General features: G+C 38.4%; 1 protein-coding gene across 1 annotated transcript in view; it reads right to left on the bottom strand.

The window, feature by feature from the left end:
• The window catches only part of LOC123767891 (ecdysone receptor), a 579,936-nt gene that overhangs the window by 5,075 nt on the left and 551,709 nt on the right, over positions 1-23,152 (bottom strand). Inside the window, 5 exon segments of the mRNA XM_045757963.2 lie at positions 222-375; positions 377-445; positions 10,118-10,267; positions 10,763-10,912; positions 18,689-18,814. Of these exon segments, the coding sequence (XP_045613919.1) occupies positions 222-375; positions 377-445; positions 10,118-10,267; positions 10,763-10,912; positions 18,689-18,814 (649 nt within the window).

Below are 23,152 nucleotides of genomic sequence, written 5' to 3' on the forward strand. Positions count from 1 at the left end.
GTGAATGGTATGATCCCTGCATGTACCAAATTTGATTTGAGTGAAAAATTGATTTGGGCTGAAATTCAATAGACTGAGAGCAAGCAAGGCTATACCTGTAATGTAAAATGCTGCATTTGACAGTGGCTCAATAGGGTTAAATTTCAAGTCTTTAAAACAGCAGTCTTATATCATATATGTACAGATAATGCTACCCTGGCAAAGATTACACTTAATCTTACCTGAGAAAATGGCAATAGCTGCTAACAATGCATATTCTGCATTATCCACCTTCATCTTACACAGATTACGACAGAAGCGGAAAAGTGTACCGGCCGACTCTCCCAAGCCTGCTAACTCATAGGAGTGTTGTGTATATGGAAAGTTATTTCCAAACTACAATTGAATCAGTCTTGGAATCATAGCGCCGTGCAGCTCTAAGCATCATCACCTCAGAAGAGCATGCCTGGAAAAAAAATTGATATTGTTTAACATCTTTTTTCAGAAGCATTCATTATTTCCATACTATAAAGCTAAATAAAGGTATCAGAAATTTTCAAGCCTACACTCTGAGTTTAGTCATGAAAATACTTCCCATTCACTAAATTTATAAAGTTAAACACAATATTAACAGAAAATTCCCCTAAGCAGTTATCTCTAAATATTATTAAAATTTAATAATAAAAAAGTAAACGGGGAATACTTCATGAAATCGGCTCACTTAATATGCAACTCTACCTAAATATATAAGTAATTTTATACAAGCTTGAATGGAAAAAATACAACTGAAGTCAAGGTAACTCCCTATGTATAATTATGTGATAAGGGCACTAAACCTGGATGAAGAAGTGGCAACTAATCTCGGCAACAAATTGAACACTTAAATGCATTAATATTTAGAATGCAATATATTACTGTATAGTCTTTCATTAAAACGTTTTGCGCAAAAAAAGTCTGGTGTTTGTGTTCATAATAATGACCACAAACACCTAGCTATATATATATATATATATATAGTCAGATATATACTTGTATATGTACAGCTGTTATGCACAAACACAACAATTCAGTCTCATTATTAGTCACCTTAATTAACTGCCACAACAACAGGTTTTATAAATTTAGCTGCCAGACATGGCAATAAAAAATAGACAAACTCAAACTATATTACATTTAACATTAACCCTTTAGCTGCATAATTAAATTTCAGAAGCATAATTTGTTTTGAGAAACACTGCAAGTTGGTGAGGTTCTTTTACAGCTTAATCAGCAGCAGCCAAGTCATGCATGAAGTATTTTTAATTCCTAAACAGGGAAATGACTACTACGTGAAACAGATTTAGATCCCTATGTTTTGACGATTTGTTGCAAATATGATCACTTCCAATTACTGATCACCAGTAATTAAATTAGAATTAAACATTCTCCAGTTATAAAATGCCCCTAGTTAGGGTCCATTTGCATGAAAGCTCAATTTTAAGCTCGAGATAGACTTAAAACTCTCTTGGAACTAATTCAGTGTCTTAAAACAATAACACTCAATGCATCAAAATAGGAAGTCAGTTACACAGAGAAATCACGCTAACGTGATATATACTGTATCAATGAGAAAATCAACTGGATCTTTGAGGTGGCTGAAACCTGCAACCCAGACTTTCCCAGCCGCTGATGCTAACCACTGGAACACCCTGACTTGTTTAAAGTTATAATTTAATGAATGACGGTGGATGAACTACTTTTCCCACACCTGAGGGCTTTGGAGCTGTACTTAAAACTTGGACAGGCTTCAGTAAGGGCCTCCAGACTTCCTGTGATTTGAGTAGAAATCCAGTTCTATAACTTTTACCAAGTCATGATGATCCAGTGATTAGTGTCAGTGGCTGGGAGTCACCTCAGAGCTCCAGTTGATTTTATCAAAACTAATTGTTATCAAATTGATAAACATTAAAATTTTGCAACAAAACCATTAATGATAAAATCTGACTATTCGTGAAACAAAAAATTGATGGAAGATACAGTATTAAAATACACACACACACACACACATACCAAAAAAAAAAATTGCATAAATGGGGTATAATAAATTGTTGGCTTAGAAATCATAAATTAAAATCATGTTTAGCAGTGAACATCCCAAGTGTAGTATAACAAGTGTGACTTTAGTCCCAGGCATATCACAATACACAAGTCACAGTTTCAATTGGTACTTCTGCATTATGGGACAGTACTCCGAGAACTGTCAAGTGGTTAAGAGCAACTTGCATAAAGATAATGCAGTAATCACAAGATACAAAAAATTCAAATAGCAACAAACAATAAAATCCAAACTAGGTTGCATGTCTTAAGCTTGTCTTGGCTGCTAGGTTTAACTGTTGATGCTCAGCTGGTGTTCTCTATATGGGTCGTAGCACAGTCGGAAGAGACGGTTGTCTATGAGAAATGTGCTCGGACTAAGTGGTCCCTTAGTGATTTTCCCGTTCTCCAGGCCACCATTGGGGGTATCTTTGGAAAGAGGGGCCAAATTGGGTGGTCTCCATAGGTTTCCCTCATCTAATCCCATATGTCCTGTAGGTTCAGTTGTAAGGGGGATGGGGCTGTGAGCTCTGAGAAGAAGAGTGCTGGTAGGATCCATCTGTCTAGATTGTTTTTCTTTTGGTTGCTTGTAGGAGTGCACCCCTCTCCAGGATTCTGAGTTTTCAGCTGCTTTTTTCAGTGCTCCATCTGGGTAGCCACTATTTCTGAAAAGTTCCCAGAGGTTTTCTAACTCTGATAGGAGGTCCTGTTCTTTCCATGTGATCCTTTTGAGTCAATCCTTGAGAGAAGGGTAGGGAGGTCTTCAGGGAAAGTGGGTAATCCCAATATGTAAGCAAGGTATGAGTGAAGGTTTGTCAGGTTTGTAGAATGCTTTTGTTTGTAGAGTCCTTTCGTGTTCATCTAAGTACACCATCGTGTCCAGGAAAGATATCGAGTGTCTAGGGGTGAATCTCAGGTTACAGTGTGCTGTGTTTGTTCATGGGAAGAAAGCTTTTATCTTTTGGCTTCCTCCTACTACGATGCCAAAGATATCGTCTATGTATCTATGGTAGGTTATCAGGCATTCTATTCTGTTCGTCCTCTTCGATTCAAAGGCTATGTGGATAATGATCTTTGCTATTGCTATGCTACTGAGGCCCCTATGGCTGTTCCCTTGATCTGCTTATGTGCTTTTCCATTGAAACTAAGGATCATGTCCGGCATAACATGTCATACTGCTTCCTCAAGCAAGTGCTTGGTTGGGGGTGCACCCTACCCCAGCTTCCCGCAGTTAATTTTGAATCCTGTGTTTAACTTTCTGGATATTTCCTCAATATGGGGAATCATAAAAATACCCTGCTCCCTGTGCTTCTGTGAGGGGGCCCAATTATGGCTCCAGTCCCCAGTAAGTCATTCAGCACTCCTAAGGTTGATGCTATTGTGTGGAGCTACCTCAGTGAGCTAGCTAGCTTCAGGAACCCATCATTCACCCCTTCCAGAAATGTTCAAAGAAAATAAAATTCTGAACAGGAGGATGGGTATAAGCCTCCACCATGTGGCTCAGGGTCTTGCAAAAGTCACAAATTTGACCCTCCATGGGGACAAGGTAGGAACAACACAAGGGATGATATTGCAAACATGAACTGAGAATGTTATAAGTTAGCCATTCTTGCAGGAAAAGGATGGTGTGAAGAAGGAACAGAGCCCTCCTTGAAATGCAGTACTCAAAGTACGGCACAAGCAGGAGTGGTGATATTGCAAGACCCGCACAAGGTTGTGAAGGCAGTAATGATCACTACGATCCTCTAGAAACAAGACATTAGTTTCAGCATAAGCTCTGGGTGGATGCTGAATGAAAGGGACCAGAGCAAAGGCATAACCCAGTATGATGCAGAACATCAATATGATGAAAGGTTGAGAGAGAGGCAGAGTAATACACAGGGCAGTGATAATTGGGTTTAGACAGCACAACAGAAGAGTGTAAATGGAGGAATGTGCATCTATCAGCTCCCCAGGAAGTATGGGACAAGACCAATTATGGTAAGGACCTTAAAGCATTCAATTCGGGGGAGAGGTCTTGGCTCAATCAAGACAAATGGGTGTCACAAATCAACCCCAAGAGTTTAGCATTATGCTTATACATAAGGGGATTTCCACAGAGAAACAATGGGAGATGAGGAATGACATGTCTCCTATTAAAAGTCATAGCAGAAGTTCTTGATTACAAGTTAGAGCTGCCACTGAAGGAAAGAAGTCATTAACAGACAACACGAGCATTGTCGGTCTATTGCTTGAGGATGACAGCAATAGTTTGAGGGTTAAAGGTAATGTGTATTCAGAAAGTCAACAGGGTATTTATGCAAGTGTAATCACCAGGGTGGGTAAGGTTATCATGACAAACATCAAAATATTCAGGCCACATAGTGGAGCCAAAGAGCTAATGGAACATAGCAGAGGTTGATGAAAATGCACATGTTTGATTGTGAGGATGACTATGGTCCTCCAGTAAGAAGGGGACAAAACAAGCAACGATGAAGTCACTCCAGGTGACAAAGTAGTCACTATTTGGAACTTAGGAGTCATCCCTGCCAAGGAAGTGGTTAGAGAATGGAGGGGGTCAGCAGGGTAAACTAAAGATGAAGCCAGGTCTGAGCACGTTGTAGCCGAAGCTATGGAGATCAATCTTCCATCACAATCTGACCCAGGGGGCTGGTCCTCCACCCCAAGAACCTGAGAAGTGAATTTGTTAAACAAACAGAATGCTTATGGTAAAGTTTAGACCCCCTGGAGCTAAGGAATACTACCCACCAGAGCAGTAATGGAGGCCGAGCACTGGCCACAACAGAAAGAGGTGTGGGGTACTCCCTATTTTCAACAGGGAAGTCCTACTTCACTGAACATTCTCCAGGACCGGTGCAAAGCCCTTTTTCTCCCTTGTGCCCCATGCTCATGCCCCAGGATCAACACCCAACCAACATCCAAGAGGCAGCCCCTCATGGGCAACAGGATCTGGTCATATAGTATACAAGATGATTCGACAAAGCTTGTTTTCTGTTTGTTAAAAATCACATGCATTGCTAGGTTAAGATGTATTAGCTTAGTTTAGGGTGTGTTGGGCTCGATAAGGTTGGGTAGGTTATAAAATCTTTTGACAAACCATCTTTATGTGACATGTATCCCAGGCAACCCCTACCTGTTGACTATCTGCTGTTGATTTCTGGGAGCAATGTTCCCGCAGCCTGGTCTTTGACCAGGCCTCCTGGTTGCTGGTCTGATCAATGTTGGTTAACATGCCTTCTTCACACGTACAATGCCCAGAGGGAGACAAGAGATCAAGGCAACCCCCTACTGGCACCAGAAAGTCTACACGAGCCCCCACTTCACAACAAAGCAAAACCTTTGTGGGGATTCAGATTTATAAACAATGTGATAATGTTCCTTGCAACTGTGGGAGGGATTTGCACTTTTACCAAAGCTACGTTTGGCTTAGGTGATTATTTTAATCTGAAGCGGCTTATGCCTTTTCACACTGAGTGTTTATGGTCTGGGTTAGGGATGTCTCTAAGACATTTGCATTGCACCCAGAATGCCTGTCTGTCAGTGAGTTAGGTAAATAGTAGCCCTCACTCATGGAGATTTTTCAACGTTTCTGTTTTCAGTCAGATCCTTATGGCCTTCCTGTCTGACTACAAGACTGACACTATAGTTTGCAGTTTTTAAGAATGCCATTTGGCAGTTTTGATCACTGCTGGTCATTCTTTTGACCCCAAGTCATTCAGCCTCTTAAGTGAGAGACTGTTCACCCAACTGCTTTGGTCAAGAAGTCATCTGTGAATTTGATATGGTTTGTGATTTGTCATTTATGTTGATGAATATTGCTAAGAGGGTTGGCTCTAAAAATGGAACCTTGCAGTACTCCACTCGCAATACTTTCCAGTAAGACTAGCTTCCTATTTGCATAACCCTTTATTGTCTTTGCTTTAACATTCTAGTATTTTACCATTTTTAAATAAATAAATAAATAAATAAATAAATAAATAAATAAATAAATATGCCAACCCCAACCTGTCCACAGGTTAGATTTTTTATGAACTCTGTACATCTAGTGAATTTACTACTATTTAGATGATGCATTCATGAACTTGGTCTAGTGACTGATGAGTATCAATCACCCCCTCCCCTCTGTTTAACCACCTAGATACTTATCTAGTTTTACCAAGACTTGTTAAGGATCCGTAAATAGTCTTGGTCAACTGGCAAGTGAACCTTTATCCTAAAAGAGTGAGATATTCTCAAGTTATTACTGTACATTATTATATTCCCAGCTTTTAAAATAGCAGCCCATCCTCAGGTTAGCTACTACAGTACTGTACATAAAAGAAACAAGTACAGAGGGCATCTTGGTACCATTAATGTAACCTAAGTTAACCCAACCTAACCAAACCTAGGTCTGGTTAGGTTGAGTTAACTGCTATCTAACTGCTATCCTAAGCTTAGTACTGTATGTTGACCAAGGTTTGTACATACATTAAAGCACTATTTAAAAGTAACGTGTTTTGGAGCCATTAGGGTAATAAAAAAATAGACTGAGGTGGTGATTACCACGAGAGTGAACACCCTCCCCCATGAGGACAGGTTGACCAAGCCACACATGAATTAAAATGAGAGACCATGTTTCAATTCATTCTGGACCCTTATTAGATCATGACATAAGCTGATTGATTGATGAAGATTAAGCCACTCATGAGGTGGCACGGGCATGAGTAGGCCATAAAAGCTAGACATAAGCTAGAATTGGGGGTCAATATTAGTTAAGAAAGGTGGAGTGGAAGCAGGTGAAGGGTAAGTGGAGAAGTATGAAACTGAGCTAACATATGAATAAAGGAAACTGCAAGAGGCCTAATGGCAACTAAAAACTAATTAAGCAGATATTGGTTAGAGAAACTAGAAGGAAATGGTTGAAATATTTCACCCTTTTCCATTTCATATTTATTTTACCCCTCTATGCTTACTTCTTTGTACATCTTTGAACTTTCTAGGAAAAACTTTTGTGCTTTTCAAGGAAGAATTCCATGCTTGGATTGCACAAGGGTGGATCTCATACAGTAGATGGTATATAAGAACCAGAAGGCCCCTTTGTCCAAGTTCCCAAAGGCTACAAAGATATTGGCCAAATTTGCATAAGCAACTAATGTTGCTCTGCTAATAGCATGGTGCCTTTTGCATTAAATTTGAGGCTATGTCTCTCATTAAGGCCATTCTTTTTTTTTGTATACCTTATCTGTCTCACCTTCTTATCTGTAATGCGGTAAGGGTCTTCTCACTCTTGTTCTTGTCTTCACAGCTTTGCATTTGTATGGGTTAAAGTTCAGTAGCTATTTTTCAGGCCACCTTTGAAGTGTGTACTGTATTATTCATCTGCAAGATATCAATCTCCCTAAACAAATCCACAAGGGCCGTGATGAGGGTTCAAATCTACGTCCGGGATAATCCCAGTCGCGCCTTAGTTGACTGCGCCATGGCATGGTCATAAGAATTGGAACCGGGAGTGCTACTGCCCTCACACGGATCCTACAGCCTCTCAGACACACAAACCGGGGTTTTACACAATTCCCCCATGCACCCGGGCTCTGTCAACAAGCTGTTCTACCTCTTCGCCCTTACTTCAATACACACAGAAATCACAATAGCATGATGCATCAAATGAACAAATCCACAAGGGCCGTGATGAGGGTTCAAACCTACGTCCAGGATAATCCCAGACATGCCTTAGTCAACTACGCCACGACATGGTCATAAGAATGACCATGCACCAAGGAGAGACTGCAGGATCTGTGTGAGGGGGTAGTAGCACTCCCGGTTGCAATTCTTATGACCATGTCGTGGCGCAGTTGACTAAGGCGCATCTGGGATTATCCCAGATGTAGGTTCGAACCCTCATCACAGCCCTTGTGAATTTGTTCATTTGATGCATCACACTATTGTGATTTCTGTGTGTATCAATCAATCTCCCTGTTTTGATTTCTTATTGATTCTGCACCATCAGTAAACAATGACATGAAGGAGTCAATTTCTTCTGATAGGTTGTTGACATACACTGTACTAAGGTATGGCCCAGGTATGTTTCTCTACTCTGATATCTTTGATTGTAATCTTTTGTTTCCTTCTCAAGAAGTACCCCTTACCCATTTTAGCACTCTTGCAGATAAACTAGTCTGCTTCTCTAACTTGAGCACTAGTCTTGTATGAGACGGTATCAAAGCTTTCTGACAACTGAAGAATATGCAACATTCCTATACTGTAACAATCTATCTTGTTTGGTTTCTCCCAGAACGAAGTTCATCAAGTAATGTTTTCCCTTGTTAAATCCATACTGATGTTTTAAGGCAAAATTGAGCTGTTCTAAGTGTTCCACAATACTATTGCAAGTTCATCTTTAGTAACTTGCAGAGAATGTTTGTTAGTAACACTGGTCTGTAGTTCAGTGGTTCTTGTCTTTCTTTTTCCTTCTTTTATATTGGCCAAATATCCCCAGTTTGCTAACTGTAGGTAATAACTGTGATTGTAACCAATCCACTGCTGCCCACTGGACTAGTGGGGTGGTGTGCAGGATAAACATAGCAATTGTGACACTAGCTCTCCACATATGTCAGTTGCTTAATTTAGAAACTGTATTTGTGGTCGGTCTCGAGTCCATTGTTGATGTGAAGACGTGCACTGAATTTTGTAACTAGCTCATTAAGAATGTAACTTGCTTAGCTAAATGAATTGTGGGGTTCAGTCCCTGAGCCAATTATGTGCCTCTGTAACCCTTTCCACTACCACCCCCTGGATGGGTATGGGGTTATCTTGAGGTTATCTTGAGATGATTTCGGGGCTTTAGTGTCCCCGCGGCTCGGTCCTCGACCAGGCCTCCATCCCCATGAAGCAGCCCGTGACAGCTGACTAACACCCAGGTACCTATTTTACTGCTAGGTAACAGGGGCATAGGGTGAAAGAAACTCTGCCCATTGTTTCTCGCCGGCGCCTGGGATCGAACCCAGGACCACAGGATCACAAGTCCCGCGTGCTGTCCGCTCGGCCGACCGGCTCCCCGATGAGGTGCATAATAAATGAACTAAACTAAAACTTTTAAATTGGCACCACAATAGCCATTTTCCAACAGTCTGAATGTCCTCCCTCTATCAATGAAAAGTTGAATGCTATAACCTAGGGCTCTATATGGTGCTTTCTTCTTTAGTAACCATAATATCTTGTCTGTGCCTGTGACTTGCATTAAATTCTGCTTCTCTAGTTATTTTCATTCTTCTGCAGTTGCCTCTATTTCTGATAGTCTCTCTTGAGAGGGTGTGTCCTGCCATGGTTCTTGGCTCTAGTGGCACACACACCAGGTTCCAGCTTAAACTTCCTGAAAGCTTTCATTAAAAATTTTGAATACTACCTTATACTTTCCCTGATTTGCCCGTGGAACAATTTAGGTTGGGTCTTGGCTTAAATGCTATATCATTCTTGTATTGCTTCTTCACCCCTCTCCTAATTCCTAATTTTTCCCTTTTGTGTAATACAGTGACAAAAGTCATCCCACATACAAAATAGTAACAGAAAAAGACAAAATTTACAAAGAGGAATCTTTGAAATCTGCAATTTCAAGAACAAGAGGACACAGGTACAAACTGAGGAAACAATGCTGCCAAAAAATCATTAGAAGGTCTACCCTTGCTTGTGATGGCAGCACATAGCACCATGCTCGCCCCCCATAAAGTGTCTAATCTTAGTTAATGGTACGACAGAGTGGGTGATGCAAGCATCACTGCCATTATAGTACTGGCTGTCTCTATGTATTTAAGCCACACACTGGCTAGGTGCACCTCAATGTGCCTGACAGGCGCCCTTTTCCCAAACAATGGATATCATACCATATCAAGTTGATGCATTACTTATTCTCATCGATAACCCTGGTGATGTTTATCATTGTGCTGCTCTGTGTATTATTAACCATTGAAAATACTATTATCTCAACTAAAATAGTCATCAGAGGAACAGCACAATAACAACTTCTTATCTATTTTCTCTACACGTGTCAACTTACCTTCTACCAGAAACTATCTCTACTTTTCTTATCTACCTTTAGAAGTGTAATCTGGTCCTCCCTGAGTAGTGTGTCAAATCCAGGAAGACGCTTGGAGAACTCTACGATCAGCTGGACTGTGAGGATGGTCATGTCTGTGATGTGTTTAAACTTGGCATCCGAGTCGTCTTCACTTATTTCGTAATCCTAGAAGAAGTCAAAGGAACCACCAACTTACAAAGCAGTCACTATGCTTCCTGCATTCTTCAGATGACAGAACATGGAGAAAGCAATTCCTTGTAATGATGATGATGGTCCCTGAAACTACATGCTTATTTGTTCTTTGGTTCAGTCTAAGATTCAAGAAAGAAATGTCATTGTGTGTGCTTAATATTTTCTTGAATAGAATACACAGAGGACTTCACTGATCATTCTGGGTATCATCATCAGATCTTGGAATGGCTTTCCCTTTGTATATTCTGCTGAGCCAAGAAGTTCCAAAGCTTATCTGAAATGGAGATTTCTGGGTTCATTGTCAATAAATTCCTCTTTTTGCATTTAGTGCATGGACAATCTATGGTTCAAAGGTACCATAGAATTTTCTTTTAACCAAGAAGTCTCCCAAAGGTCACAAGAAATTATTAGTTCTCCTGCAATAAATTTGCTCATCAATCCACCATTTTCATTTGCTGGACTGTGTACCTTGAGCAGAGTAATCTGGTCTTCTCGTTGAAGAGTGCCGAAACCAGGTAGTTGCTTGGAGAATTCCACAATGAGCTGAACTGTGAGGATCGTCATCTCGGTTATGTGCCTGAATCTCATGTCACTTGTATCTTCACCATCGAAGGTAAACTGAAGAAAGGAAACAGAAGCCACTTTGTGAGGAAATGACTGAAAATGATTCACAAGAAGTAAGGGAACACTTTAATAGTTACAGTGTTCAGATAATGATCTTTAGTCAGTTGTATATTTACAAGTCAAGTCAAGTCAAAGAAACCAAGCTAATAAACTGAAACACAAATGTTGAAATATTCGAGTACTGTATTCTGACTTTCAAAGTCACACTTGTAAGTTTATGGCAAAAAAAGAAGTTGGTTCAACCTCGCTTTGGTGTACAGATCGAATATATAATTTTGCCAGCGATTAAGAGGAGCTTATAAAAAAAAATTCTACATAAACACAGACACTTTTACACATAGTTACACTCTTCACACAATTAAACATGTACTGTATACATACATACATACATATCTTCACACCACATGCAAGCACCCTTTCATACTACATACACCTTTACATGCATGCATGTGTGCATGAACCTATTCCCCCACATATACTCTTGAACTCTCACACTCACATACCCCAGAATGCGCACACCCTTTAACTCCCATATTACTCTCACAAACTGGCATGCAGAAAACACAAACATACTCATTTTGTCTAGTTCTGTATTGTCACAGGGTCTCTATAACCCATTAATGCAGGAGTCTAATTCACTAAGCAAAAGTTTAATTAGTAATTACCATAATGAATAAAACCTCAACGACTAATTCGTTATCAAACTGTGACTATAAAGGCTTTTCTTATTATCTTTCAAATTTATGGTAAATACTTTGTCAGTCCAGTAATATGTTTTACCATGTACAGTAACTTTAAATGGTCTTGTCTGTAAATTAAGTATGAAATATTAAATTATTAAATTCCTTTCAATTTGTTTTAAGGTTATATGTGTTTTAAATACAGAACTGTATTAAAATAATATGCTATCATTGTGTAAGAAGACAGGTATTGTCATTTTAAATTCCATAATAAATTTCCTTTAATAGTAAATGATTTTCTATGATGTTAAAATTCTAGCAAACTAGAAAAATAAAGAGACATTTTTAATGTAAACTTTTAATGGGAAACAATGAGGAATAGTGTCCAGTAATATTTTCTAAAAGTTTCTTCTTTGATGCTACAATGGCCTGTACCAACAGACTGGACTACAAATTTTAAAGAACTTTTAACAGTTTTAAAAGTTTTAAGGATGGTTTTAAAAGCACTGCCTTTTGCATCTGTCTTCTACTGGCCTTTTAGTTCTCATGAATAGTTGCTATTTAAACATACAAATGTATTTGAATGCTTTACCATTTGAGGAACTTTATACTTTACTATAAGCAGCAGGCAACTGCATCACTTGTGCAGTATATTAAGTTAGCATGCAATTTGTTTCATCAATAAATCCATATATACACATTCATACATATATATAAAGAATGTACACACTGTCTTAATCAAGCCCCTTAGAGATGGCAGTCTTAGGTATACTGTACAGTATTTAGCTAAATGTTTCTATTTTAGGTTGGCCAAGAATGTAAATGCTAATGATATTCATTGGCTGGAATATCTAAGATTACAAAAAAAAAAAATTGATGGCAGTGTCAATAGCAGTTTACTGTATGTATGCTGATAAACAAATTCTAACCTTCCATCTCCTGTACTTGGTTTTACCGCAATTAAGCATAAAACGAGCCAATACATAAATCAAGATCTTATTAACTGCCCATGTATCTTACATGTGCTTAGAAATGAATATCACAATTTCCTTTAAGTATGTTATATAGAATATCCCTAAGAAGTATCGCCTGTGATCATCTATCAAAACGTGTTTATAGGAAAAGAGGCTCTATTATACACTGTAAACAAGTGTTTGTCACACCCCTCTTTTTTTTCTTTTTAAAGTGCAGTACTGTATTTCTATTTTTTGCCATACTGAAATACATTAACATATACTATCTGTAGCGTTTAAAGTCTTGATAACAGCAGTGTTGATAAACACACTATGCTTTATGAGCCCATTGAACATAGTCCAGCTAAATGTAACCATATAATAATTTTAACACCCATATGTCCGATACAAAGCCTACGCTTAGCACAAATCACTGGATAAATACTTTAGGATAGTTCCCATAATTTATCTAAGTATAATCATTTATTTTAGATTATTAGGCTTCTAAAGTTTATCATTATTCTCTTAATGGAAACAAAGTACAGTAGGTAGTTTAGACCTTTAACTTTGTTACACACAGAAATCACGATAGCGTGATGCATCACATGAACAAATCCACAAGGGCCGTGACGAGGGTTTACCTTTGTTCCTCACGCTATTTAATCTTTTAATGCAGCGGGTTATCATATATTCTGACGGTATAAGCATATGAATTGATCATTGATACCATTCTAAAATGTACATAAAAGCATATAACAGAAAACTTAACATTTTATTTTTATTTGACAGGATGCTTATTCAGTCTAAAGTATCTTTTAATTTGTTCACAAATAAACACAACGAATTAAAAAACAAAAGTGATGGCGATACACTAATTTATCTGAACATGTTCACGAATGCTGTTAATGGGAACTAGACTACTGCATTTCCAATTTTCACAAACAATCCATCACTTCATTCAAATTTCAACAAATTATAGGCTTCAGTTTACTTAGCAGGTTAAAGGCAAAATACAAGAATGATAAAGAGCTCATGCAAAAATAAAAAGCTGCAAACATGCAAGATTCCCAATCACCAAAACAAAGTCTGATAGATCAAATATCAAGAGAGCCAATTCCTGAAAGAGTATTCGTTATGTGTTAATCTCTGTATAATGGAAGCTTTTTCCTCTCATACAGGTTTCAGTACATGTTCATACATTATTTATTTGTTCAGGCAATTTGTTGTTTCAGTGTCAGGCTTAATGTATTTATGGTGATATATGGTGGTGGTGTATACATCATTGATACTGTATAAATACAGTATACTTGAATACTTGAAGAAATACAAAAACAATCCTGATTCCTGAAAATGTTGGTTATTGTGGCCTAATAAACTTAGGAGTACATTAGCTGAAAACAAATCATAAAAACTCTGTACAAAGTGTTGTTATAGTAGCATATTCCTATACATAGCTGGATAAGCTTGCTCCCTTACATTTCCTATAAGTCCCATCAAGCACTGTTCAAAGTGCATGTTACATATTCTACGGTGATAGGCAAACCCACTACTAAATAAGATTTCAGGCGGTATTTCAGGTTTTATTTTAATGTACTGAAATCTTAATTTTAAACATCATGATGACTAATTTTTTATAATAAATAGTAAAATTAATCCGAAATTCTGTATTATGAATGCTGTTTATATCCCATTTAGTTGCTTCCTAAAGTAACATCTTTGTCCTATGAACAAGATCAAGGCATTCAGACAGAGCAGCCTTCTGGCACTTGCTCTGCAGACAGAATTTCAATTTGTCCCATGAGGGTTATATTGGTAGTATGGAGCACTGGAGAATCCTCAATCCAACTTGGAATGAAATCCTCAAGAGGGTCAGATCATATACTCTCAAAAGCCCTTTCAAGCCCTTCTTGGCATCACAAGTAACTGCCAATGGAGTTCTGAATATGTAATTACTAGCCAACTTACCTGGCTACCTGCCTAAACCATCACTAGGCAGAAGCATCTTGCCCACGACAGGGTTTCCTCGAACGTCCTGCTTAGAAAGGCAAGTTTCACATACAGTACTGTACATGCAAATTCTTATTTCTGAGCGATCCCACTAGTTTGCTGTCTAAGGCAATGGTATTAAGAGCAACACAATAACCTTGAACAGAAAAATATTGGAAGGTTTACCTGTAGCACAGTGGTGCCTAATGGATAAAACAGCAGGAAGCCAGAGCAAAGGCACAATTCACCAGAGTGAGCATGGGTAACCACACAGCCATCAAAAGAGATGGCTAGTGTGTGTGATCCATGCAGTGCAAGGTGAAACATGTTAGTAGATAGTAGGCAGGAAATGCCCAGGATGCTAGAAACTGGTGCTCGAGGAAAACTAATAGATAAAGAGCATGCTGCATGGCCAAGATGAGCCAGGAAGCAAGGACACCCAGCACAGAGATGACTCAGTATGAGAAGATTCTGCGCAGATCTATATAATAGCAACCTTAAAGGTCAAATTGTTGGAAGATACCAAACATCATTTGGTGGTCCACTGGAAACCTAGAGCTCTAATCTCCATGCCAGACATGGCAGAGAAGAAAGCTGTGCTAGAGGTGCAGACCAGCAAGTCATGCATCTCACAAAATACACAAGGTTTACAAAGCTTCACTTACCTGCACAGCATCTACAGATGCAGACCAATGAGCAAGGGATCAATGACTACAGTTGAAGGAATATACAGTACTTGCAGAGGAGACAATCTGTGATGCCAGCAAGTGCTGATAAGACATAGTTTACAGACTTGTTCACCGAGAATTCTGATTCTCAGGGGATTTATTGGCTTTCATTGCAGCAGCTATCTTCTTCAGTACTTCTATCAGTCTTGGTGCTCAGCCAATAGACCATGGTTGCTACCATGGGATTGTGTCTTAAAGTATCCCGTCTGACTCCAATGTCTTGCTTGGGAAAGTACGTTTGTGTACCCTCATCCAAACCAGATTACTTGTGTTAGATTTGACTTACTCCTCTTGCATGGGGGCATTTGTCCTTCAAGTTTGGCTCTTGCACCCTGCGATGCCACACACACACACACACTGGGTGTGTGTGTGTGTGCTGGGTGAGTGCTGGGGGGACGGGACACAACGAGCATAGCTCTCATCCTGTAACTACACTTAGGTAATTACACACATTGTCATATCACTGTTTTGGCACTCCCATTTTGGCCTCCCATTTTGTCTCCTCTGCTAGCATGTTCTTAAAATTGGGGTCAATGTTCTCTTGCTCCTAGGTCCACATATTACAGCTGCTGTGTAAATAAATGAAGCTTCACCAGGCTAGAGTATTTCATGATTTTAAGATCTATGGTTCAGGCTTGGTTTCTTCTCCATGTTCAGCATTGTTATCAGAATGTAGTTTCTAGTAGACCTACAGCATGATGTTGACCAAACCATACACTAGAAAGTGAAGAGACGATGACGTTTTGGTCCGTCCTGGACCATTATCAAGATGATTGTGATAATGGGTCAGTCGACCCATTATCGACTTGATAATGGTCCAGGATGGAAGAAACGTCGTCCCCTCTTCAGTTTTTAGTGTGTGGTTTTGTCAACATTTTTCAGCCACGTTATTATGACTGCTCATCTGCATACTGCATGATGTATTTCTGTAAAATTCCACAATTTCCCTCTAGGGCTACAATCATGTGGCCCTTGGCAGATGCTTCCTCATGAACTTCCTTGTGCAAGTGGCTGAGCTGGTGTTACATCCTGATTCATCTTGGCCAGGCAGTGTACTCTTCACTCTTTGGCTTTCATCAAGCATCTGGGTATTTGCTGTCTACTATTTACTGAAACTTTTCTGTTGTTATCACCAGTGTGGAGAACTGGTGATGTTGCCTTCTTGCAGCTGTGATGTTGTCCAAGTTTCCTGAGGTGGCCAGTGTTTACCAAGCCATCTCAGGAAACATTAGCCTCCTGTCATCTTCATTCAGAAACCACTCAGTGGGGTATTGTGTACTTCTGCTTAAATTAATACCTTTACTTTAGGGAGCAAGAGAAAGGAAAGCTCAGAAATATGGCTTTAGGTATACACATACAGTACTGTACATACTTTATCAAGTGGTTGCTCCTGTTTGTCCTTACTACCCCTGCATGTAGAGTTCATCCTTTGGTTAAAGAAGAATGAGGGGAGAACTAAGTTAGCCCTATTGTTGGTGAGGTTATGCTGCCTTGTGGTGGTCTAGGCAGGTTAAGTCAACTGGTAGTCAACAAGGGTGTTCCACTGGAGCCCACTTGTGATTCCTAGGAGGGTCTTAAAGAGCTTTGAAATTATATGATCAAGCTTTCTGGAAGTTATTCCCAGGTGGATTGAGGATAACTGAAATGTTCCCTGTAGCAGCTATAATAGAATGTCATCGTGACTGATGATCCTCTCCATAGGACATAGATGATCTTACCTTAGGAAACAACGGAGAGTCCTCCTTAGAGAACAGCCTTTTATATATACTCAAAGCCTTATTTTTTTAACAAATTAAATTATTGCCGAGATAATTGAATATTTTTTATTAACTCGCTATCAGAAAGTTAATGTCTAGTACTATACAGCTGATAAATATCTGCATGAAGTGTAGTGTACTGTGCTTGCATTATATTCCAAAGAATGTTCTTTAATCTTTGTAATAACACAATTTTTTTTAATTCATTCAAGTATATCTATACTTAGATTATAATTACTGATCCCTACTCCCCACTTGATATAAAATAGGCTGAATTAAAGACTATAACTACACAATACATAATTTAAATATTTTAAGTTGTTAAAACCAATAACAAAGAAAATGTAAAAAATCATAACCAAGTTAAACAATAATATATGTAAATTGTTAAATGAATTGACTATCACATCATTATTTTGACCTTAAAATCAACAGCTGTTATAGTCCCACACTTTCTGAAATTTTGTAATGTCATACATGCCATCAAGACTTAATATGACATGTAAACACAGGTTGTGGCCAAGTGGATGAAACGGTTGCCTTGAGAGTTATACAGTAATGACAATTGTCACGAACAAATCCACAAGGGCCGTGATGAGAGTTCGAACCTACGTCTGAGAGGATCCCAGTCACTGCCTTAATCGACTGTGCCACGACACGAAAAAAAAAAAATCTCATCACGCCCATTTGTGGATTTGTTCATTTGATGCATCATGCTATTGTGATTTCTGTGTGTGTGACAATTGTCATATTACTGTACTTCCATTTGGAATATATGGCATCCTTTTTGGATAACGGTACACAGACTACAAAATTACAGTACTGTATATATTTACCTTATCATTAAAATAATCATTACAATATAATGTAAATTAAGTATTCAATAAATCAAAGAACTAAACCATGGCACTTTTAAAATACAATACAGTACTGTATCGCATTTCAGTATTTAACATGTTTTGAAGAATCTTCCTCCTGGCTTCCAAATTATTATAGCTGAGATAACAAAAAAAATGCATAAGGAGAGAGCAAAATCCATAGATTCAAATGACAATTAATCCAAATACTCAGTAATCATGTCTCTATAAATCTCTAACCTAAGAGGGGCGTGGGATGGGACATATGAGGGGGTGGTCATCTTGAGGTTATCTTGAAACGATTTCGGGGCTTAGCGTCCCCGCGGCCCGGTCCTCGACCAGGCCTCCTTTTTGTTACACACCCCCAGGAAGCAGCCTGTAGCAGCTGTCTAACTCCCAGGTATCTATTTACTGCTAGGTTAACATCCGAAGCACTGTCCACTCAGCTGTCAAACCCCCCCATGACAGTGTGGGATAAATATTGCACATTACTGTACAATATGCCTTTCAGAAAAGTGAAAATGGTTTGGTTCTTTATATAATATTAATCTTTAAAGATTTGCATTGTACATCAAAATTTATTTCATGTCTATCAACATTCATTGTACTGTAATCTTTTGTGTCTATTTCGTGTATGCTGTTACTTCAACATTTTAATTTTTTTAGTACATTTCTTTTCCAATGTGCCTCAACCACTGTAAACTATGCAAACTTTATAAAAAAAAAAAAAGTACGATTTGTAAAAATCCAATAATAAAACTGGGCTTCATGGAACTTGTAACTAAAGAAAAGAACATTTATAAACTTACTTTGATTTTCTTTAGTTCTTCTTCTGAAGGCTGCTCAAACTCTTCTTGATAATAGACTAGCGTGTGAATCAGTTCTTCCTGCTCTCGAGTCAAGGGCTTTACATTTGATCTTGGAATTGCCGACACCTGTCAAAGGAATTGTAAAATGCCATGTTGCTCAGCAATATCAAATTCAAATCAGTACCAGAGTAAATGCTATGACATACAATCAAATGATTCAGAGCCTTAGAAGCTGAGGGAGAAAAAATTTAATAGACAAAATAAACTAGAAAGTGAACAAAGAAGAAATAGAATAATAAAATTAAAAACCAAAGAGCTGTGTTATGAAACACCACTTTCTGCTGGGCCACTATATTCCTCCAAGATGTTAATAAGGGAAGTTAATTCCATAAAAAAATATATAAAAATAATAAATTTCAACTAAAACAAATAGAAAGAATGAAATCTTCAAAATAAAAAGTGAATAAAAAGAATAAAGAAATATGAAGAATACTTTTATGGATGATTAATGAAAAAGAGCACAAACGTTGAGATCAATAGAGATAATAAAAACACAAAGTTAGTTGAAGATAATTTCATGATGTTTTGAGGATGTATGGCAAAGAAGGCCAAAATTATATGGTTTGGAGTGCAGACGATGAGTCACAATAACGTGGCTGAAGATACGATGGCAAAACCACACACCAGAATTTGTCCATTAGTTTTGGTTCCATTAATTTGATTCCCTTAGTCCAGGGTGGCATTTTGGGCTGTGCAGTGAGGTGCTAACTTCAATGTTGTAAGGGTTTTGGCACAGTTTTGCTCTCCTCGCCACAGAGGTCTATGTTATTAAAAGTGACGAGTAATTCCATGTTGTATGCATCCCATTTCGTGCATTTTAAGCATACATGATGCCTGTATATAACTAGTTTGTTTGAATCCCTTAATTCACAATAGTTGTGTATACAGCAGCTGAAGTGATTTCTCCTCTTGTATTTTAATTATTTGCCATTTTACTTGTAAGAGTAACAAACTGGGAGCAATGGTTTCAAGCTCAACAAGCCACAATGCAGGGCAGAAAGCAGGGAGATACCTTTTCACCCATAGGGTTATCTTCAGCTATGTTATTGTGACTTATCGTCTGTATGAGGATATATATCAGTCTCCGACTCATTAACTTTAACAATAATCTTTGCCTGAAAATTCTTTACCACTTAACAATTGTGTTCTAATTTTCCCCTTTTTGAAAGACTTGACTAGTTTATACAGCTCTATTTCTAATTGTCTTATCATCCTAATTTTGATATAAATTGTGCCAATATCTTTACTGCTCTAATGGTAAGCCTCAACACTTTTACAATATATCACTTTCAAATAGCTAGTCACTCAATTTATGTCTAAAATGTAAGTTAGATTTAGATTGCTGTACACCTATTTAGTTCAGCCATTATTGTAATGATTTGTATAAGTTGTTACAAACAGTTTCCAGTTATAATTTTGATAACGAGTGTCTGCGTGCTATCCTGTTATTGTGATTCTCTCAAGTAATTAATGTACTGTAATTATTATGTAAACTTTCCCAATTATAAATGAACAACAATTTATGAATAAAACTTTTAATTTCACTAGATTTGATTCAAAATTTTAGTACGAAACATTCAAAGACCACCATTTCTTGTTATTTTTTTTGTTCACTTTATCATCCTCTTGCAGTTTCTCATCAACCTCAGACTCCTGCTTCAGACCCACTGCCTACACCATCAATCCTCAGCCTCTGTCTCACTGTTTACATTACAAATGCTGCCAACCGCACAGCTGTTTGCCGACTCGCCGGTAGTCTGTACTTTATATGTTAGTCTGTTTATTTAGACTGTATTTATTTGTAATGTTATAAATCTCCTCTCTTTATTAACTGATACTGATCACCATTTGCATGCTATCTGACTGTATGTCATTAGATAAATGATTCCACTGCAATAATTGGAACAATAATGTTCCAATTATCAGCTTTCTGGAGCAATAATCTATAGAGTATGGTCAGTGTGTGTGTGTGTATGCACACTTGGCAAAATGTATTTGCATAAATGTACTTGTAAACGGGCATTAGGTCATGAGCCCCACCTTACCAACTATTGACCGTCTAATGACTCCTGATACTCATTTTTCTTGTGTCAACTTTTGAAACTATTTATTGCATTAGCTTGTATTAAATCCCCCTTTAAATCATTCCATTTGCTTACTATAATCTATAAAGTCTAGTATGCAATGTCTAGCTTTTATTTAGATTAATTTAAACCTTTTTTTCATTTTATGGCAGGTGATTATTGATTTTACTTTATTTATGGCAATGTTACTGCAAAGTAACTGCAGCTTTACAGACAACTGGAGGATTCACAGATAATGAAGCCTCAAAACTGCCAAACAACTTAGCAAATGTTTTGCACAGAACAAGGAATTCACTCAAACCAGCTCAAAACTCTTATAGTACCTATTACTGTCACCAGGGGTCCTGGACCCAGTTCTCAGTCTACTCCCCATCTCTGTTCTATTGCTGATGCTGCACTATGTGGGGGCTGCCTGTAGTGCTTCCAGTCCACAATCACTTCTTCAAGTGCCGGATATCCTTCGACTCTGTTATCCTGTGCAGGCTGTTTGCTTTGGGTATCGTATCTTTTTTTAGCACGTGCTTCACATATGTGTTCTGGTGCTGGCTTGTTGTGTGGGCTTGGCTCTTGCTGGGTTTTGGCTGCATAGGCTAAGGGTTTTATTCTCTACCCACTAATGTTGCCCTTGCACAGTCATGAGCTCCCTTTTCTGGAGTTTTAGAGTTTAAAACTGCTCCCACCCCATTTCATCCCAAGGTGGACCTCTTTACATCATGGTACCAGCACCTTCCCTCCTATGTGGCTCCGTTTCCAAATTATGAGGTGCTTGCAGTAGATGCCTTTCGACTGGATATTTCGAGGTGGAGCTGCATTTACCTTTTTCCCCAGTTTAATTGTTGCTCTGGGTGTTGTCCAGTCTATAGTCGTACTCAGGGAGGGTGACCCTTTTGGCTCCTTGGTGGCTGCCGCAGCCATGGTTTCCAGCAATGCTGGGAAACAGCAGTGGCCCAGTGACCAGAATCAGGCATTTTTTTTGCAGCTCCATCTCCTCCAGCAGATCAGTCCAGTGGTGTACTTTGTTGGTTTCAACTTCTTTGCTTTTCACATCTGGAGTTTTTGATGCGTGCATTGGCAAATGGGTGGCCAAGTAAAATGGGGAAGGTTGTATGGGTTGCAAGGTTGGGGAAGAGAAGAATGAGGGCAGTTTAGTGAGGAGTGGGATATGATGTTGAAGGGGAGGTGTGAGAGGATCCTCCAGTGTATTAACAGGTGTAAAATGTGGTGGAGAGGCAGGGTGTAGAAAGTATGGGGGATGGCAAATGTCATGAACTCTATCTATATCTGGTATAAATTTATACTGATCTTGTTGTCTTCTTCCAAGTGCATCAAATGTTTATTATTCTGTTCATTGGGTCTCTGCTTTTTTCTGTTCAATCTGCCCATTTTTTTCTTTCTTAGCATGTTCTGATAAGCCATTTCCCATTTTGGAGATTTAAATCTTGTTCAAATGAAAGTATTGCAAGAGGGAAGTTTGCTATTTGGCTCGGGAACGACATATTATTTAGCCGAGTACATGCTTACTCGACTACAGTTTTCCCATCAGATAAAGGCTGTTACTATGACAGCATAATAGTGCATGGCTAATTCCTGTCAAAACTACTGACATAATGAAAGTATACTATGTAGTGTCTAAGAGAATTTGAGCATATTTGAAATAAATGTATTTTATTCATCCAAAATTAAATCTTTTCTTTTTCCTTTTACAGTATTTGATTTTTTTGTCGTACATCGTTCATTTTGGTATCCATGTGTTCGCAATATAATTCCATACAGGGACATATGCATTATAAAGTTGAAAACTCTGGCGCGCCCCACCTGCAACAATGCCGAAAGTCGGCCAAGCGTTACCCGTTAGCGTATTCCCATTTTCACACCCGCAACACCCAACATCATGCTTTGTCATTCATTATGGTATGAAATTGTGCGCAATCTAAAGGCGCTCATTTAAAAACCAGTCCCGGAATCCCAGAATGATCGAATAAAAATTAGAATTTTAAAAAATATTTTAATTACAGATGCACCCAGATGCATATCTACGAGAAAAATTACGGACCAAGAATGTGTCCTATATGTGCGAAACTGTTAGGTGAATATGCCAAGTATGATAGAACACTGAAAGATCAATCACATTTAGTTATATGATTATACTAGTGGAAAATACTACTGAATCACTTGGAAATGTCTAATTCTTTTTCACCATTATGACAGTATACTGTGGCAAATTACCATATTCCATATGGAAGCTATTGGAGGTCAAATTTATGGACCTGAACACGTTTCCTGTAATATCGTTAAACAACTAATTACCAAGTTACTGTTA

This window comes from Procambarus clarkii, chromosome 86 (assembly GCF_040958095.1).
Source record: "Procambarus clarkii isolate CNS0578487 chromosome 86, FALCON_Pclarkii_2.0, whole genome shotgun sequence".
In the NCBI taxonomy this organism is placed as follows: domain Eukaryota; kingdom Metazoa; phylum Arthropoda; class Malacostraca; order Decapoda; family Cambaridae; genus Procambarus; species Procambarus clarkii.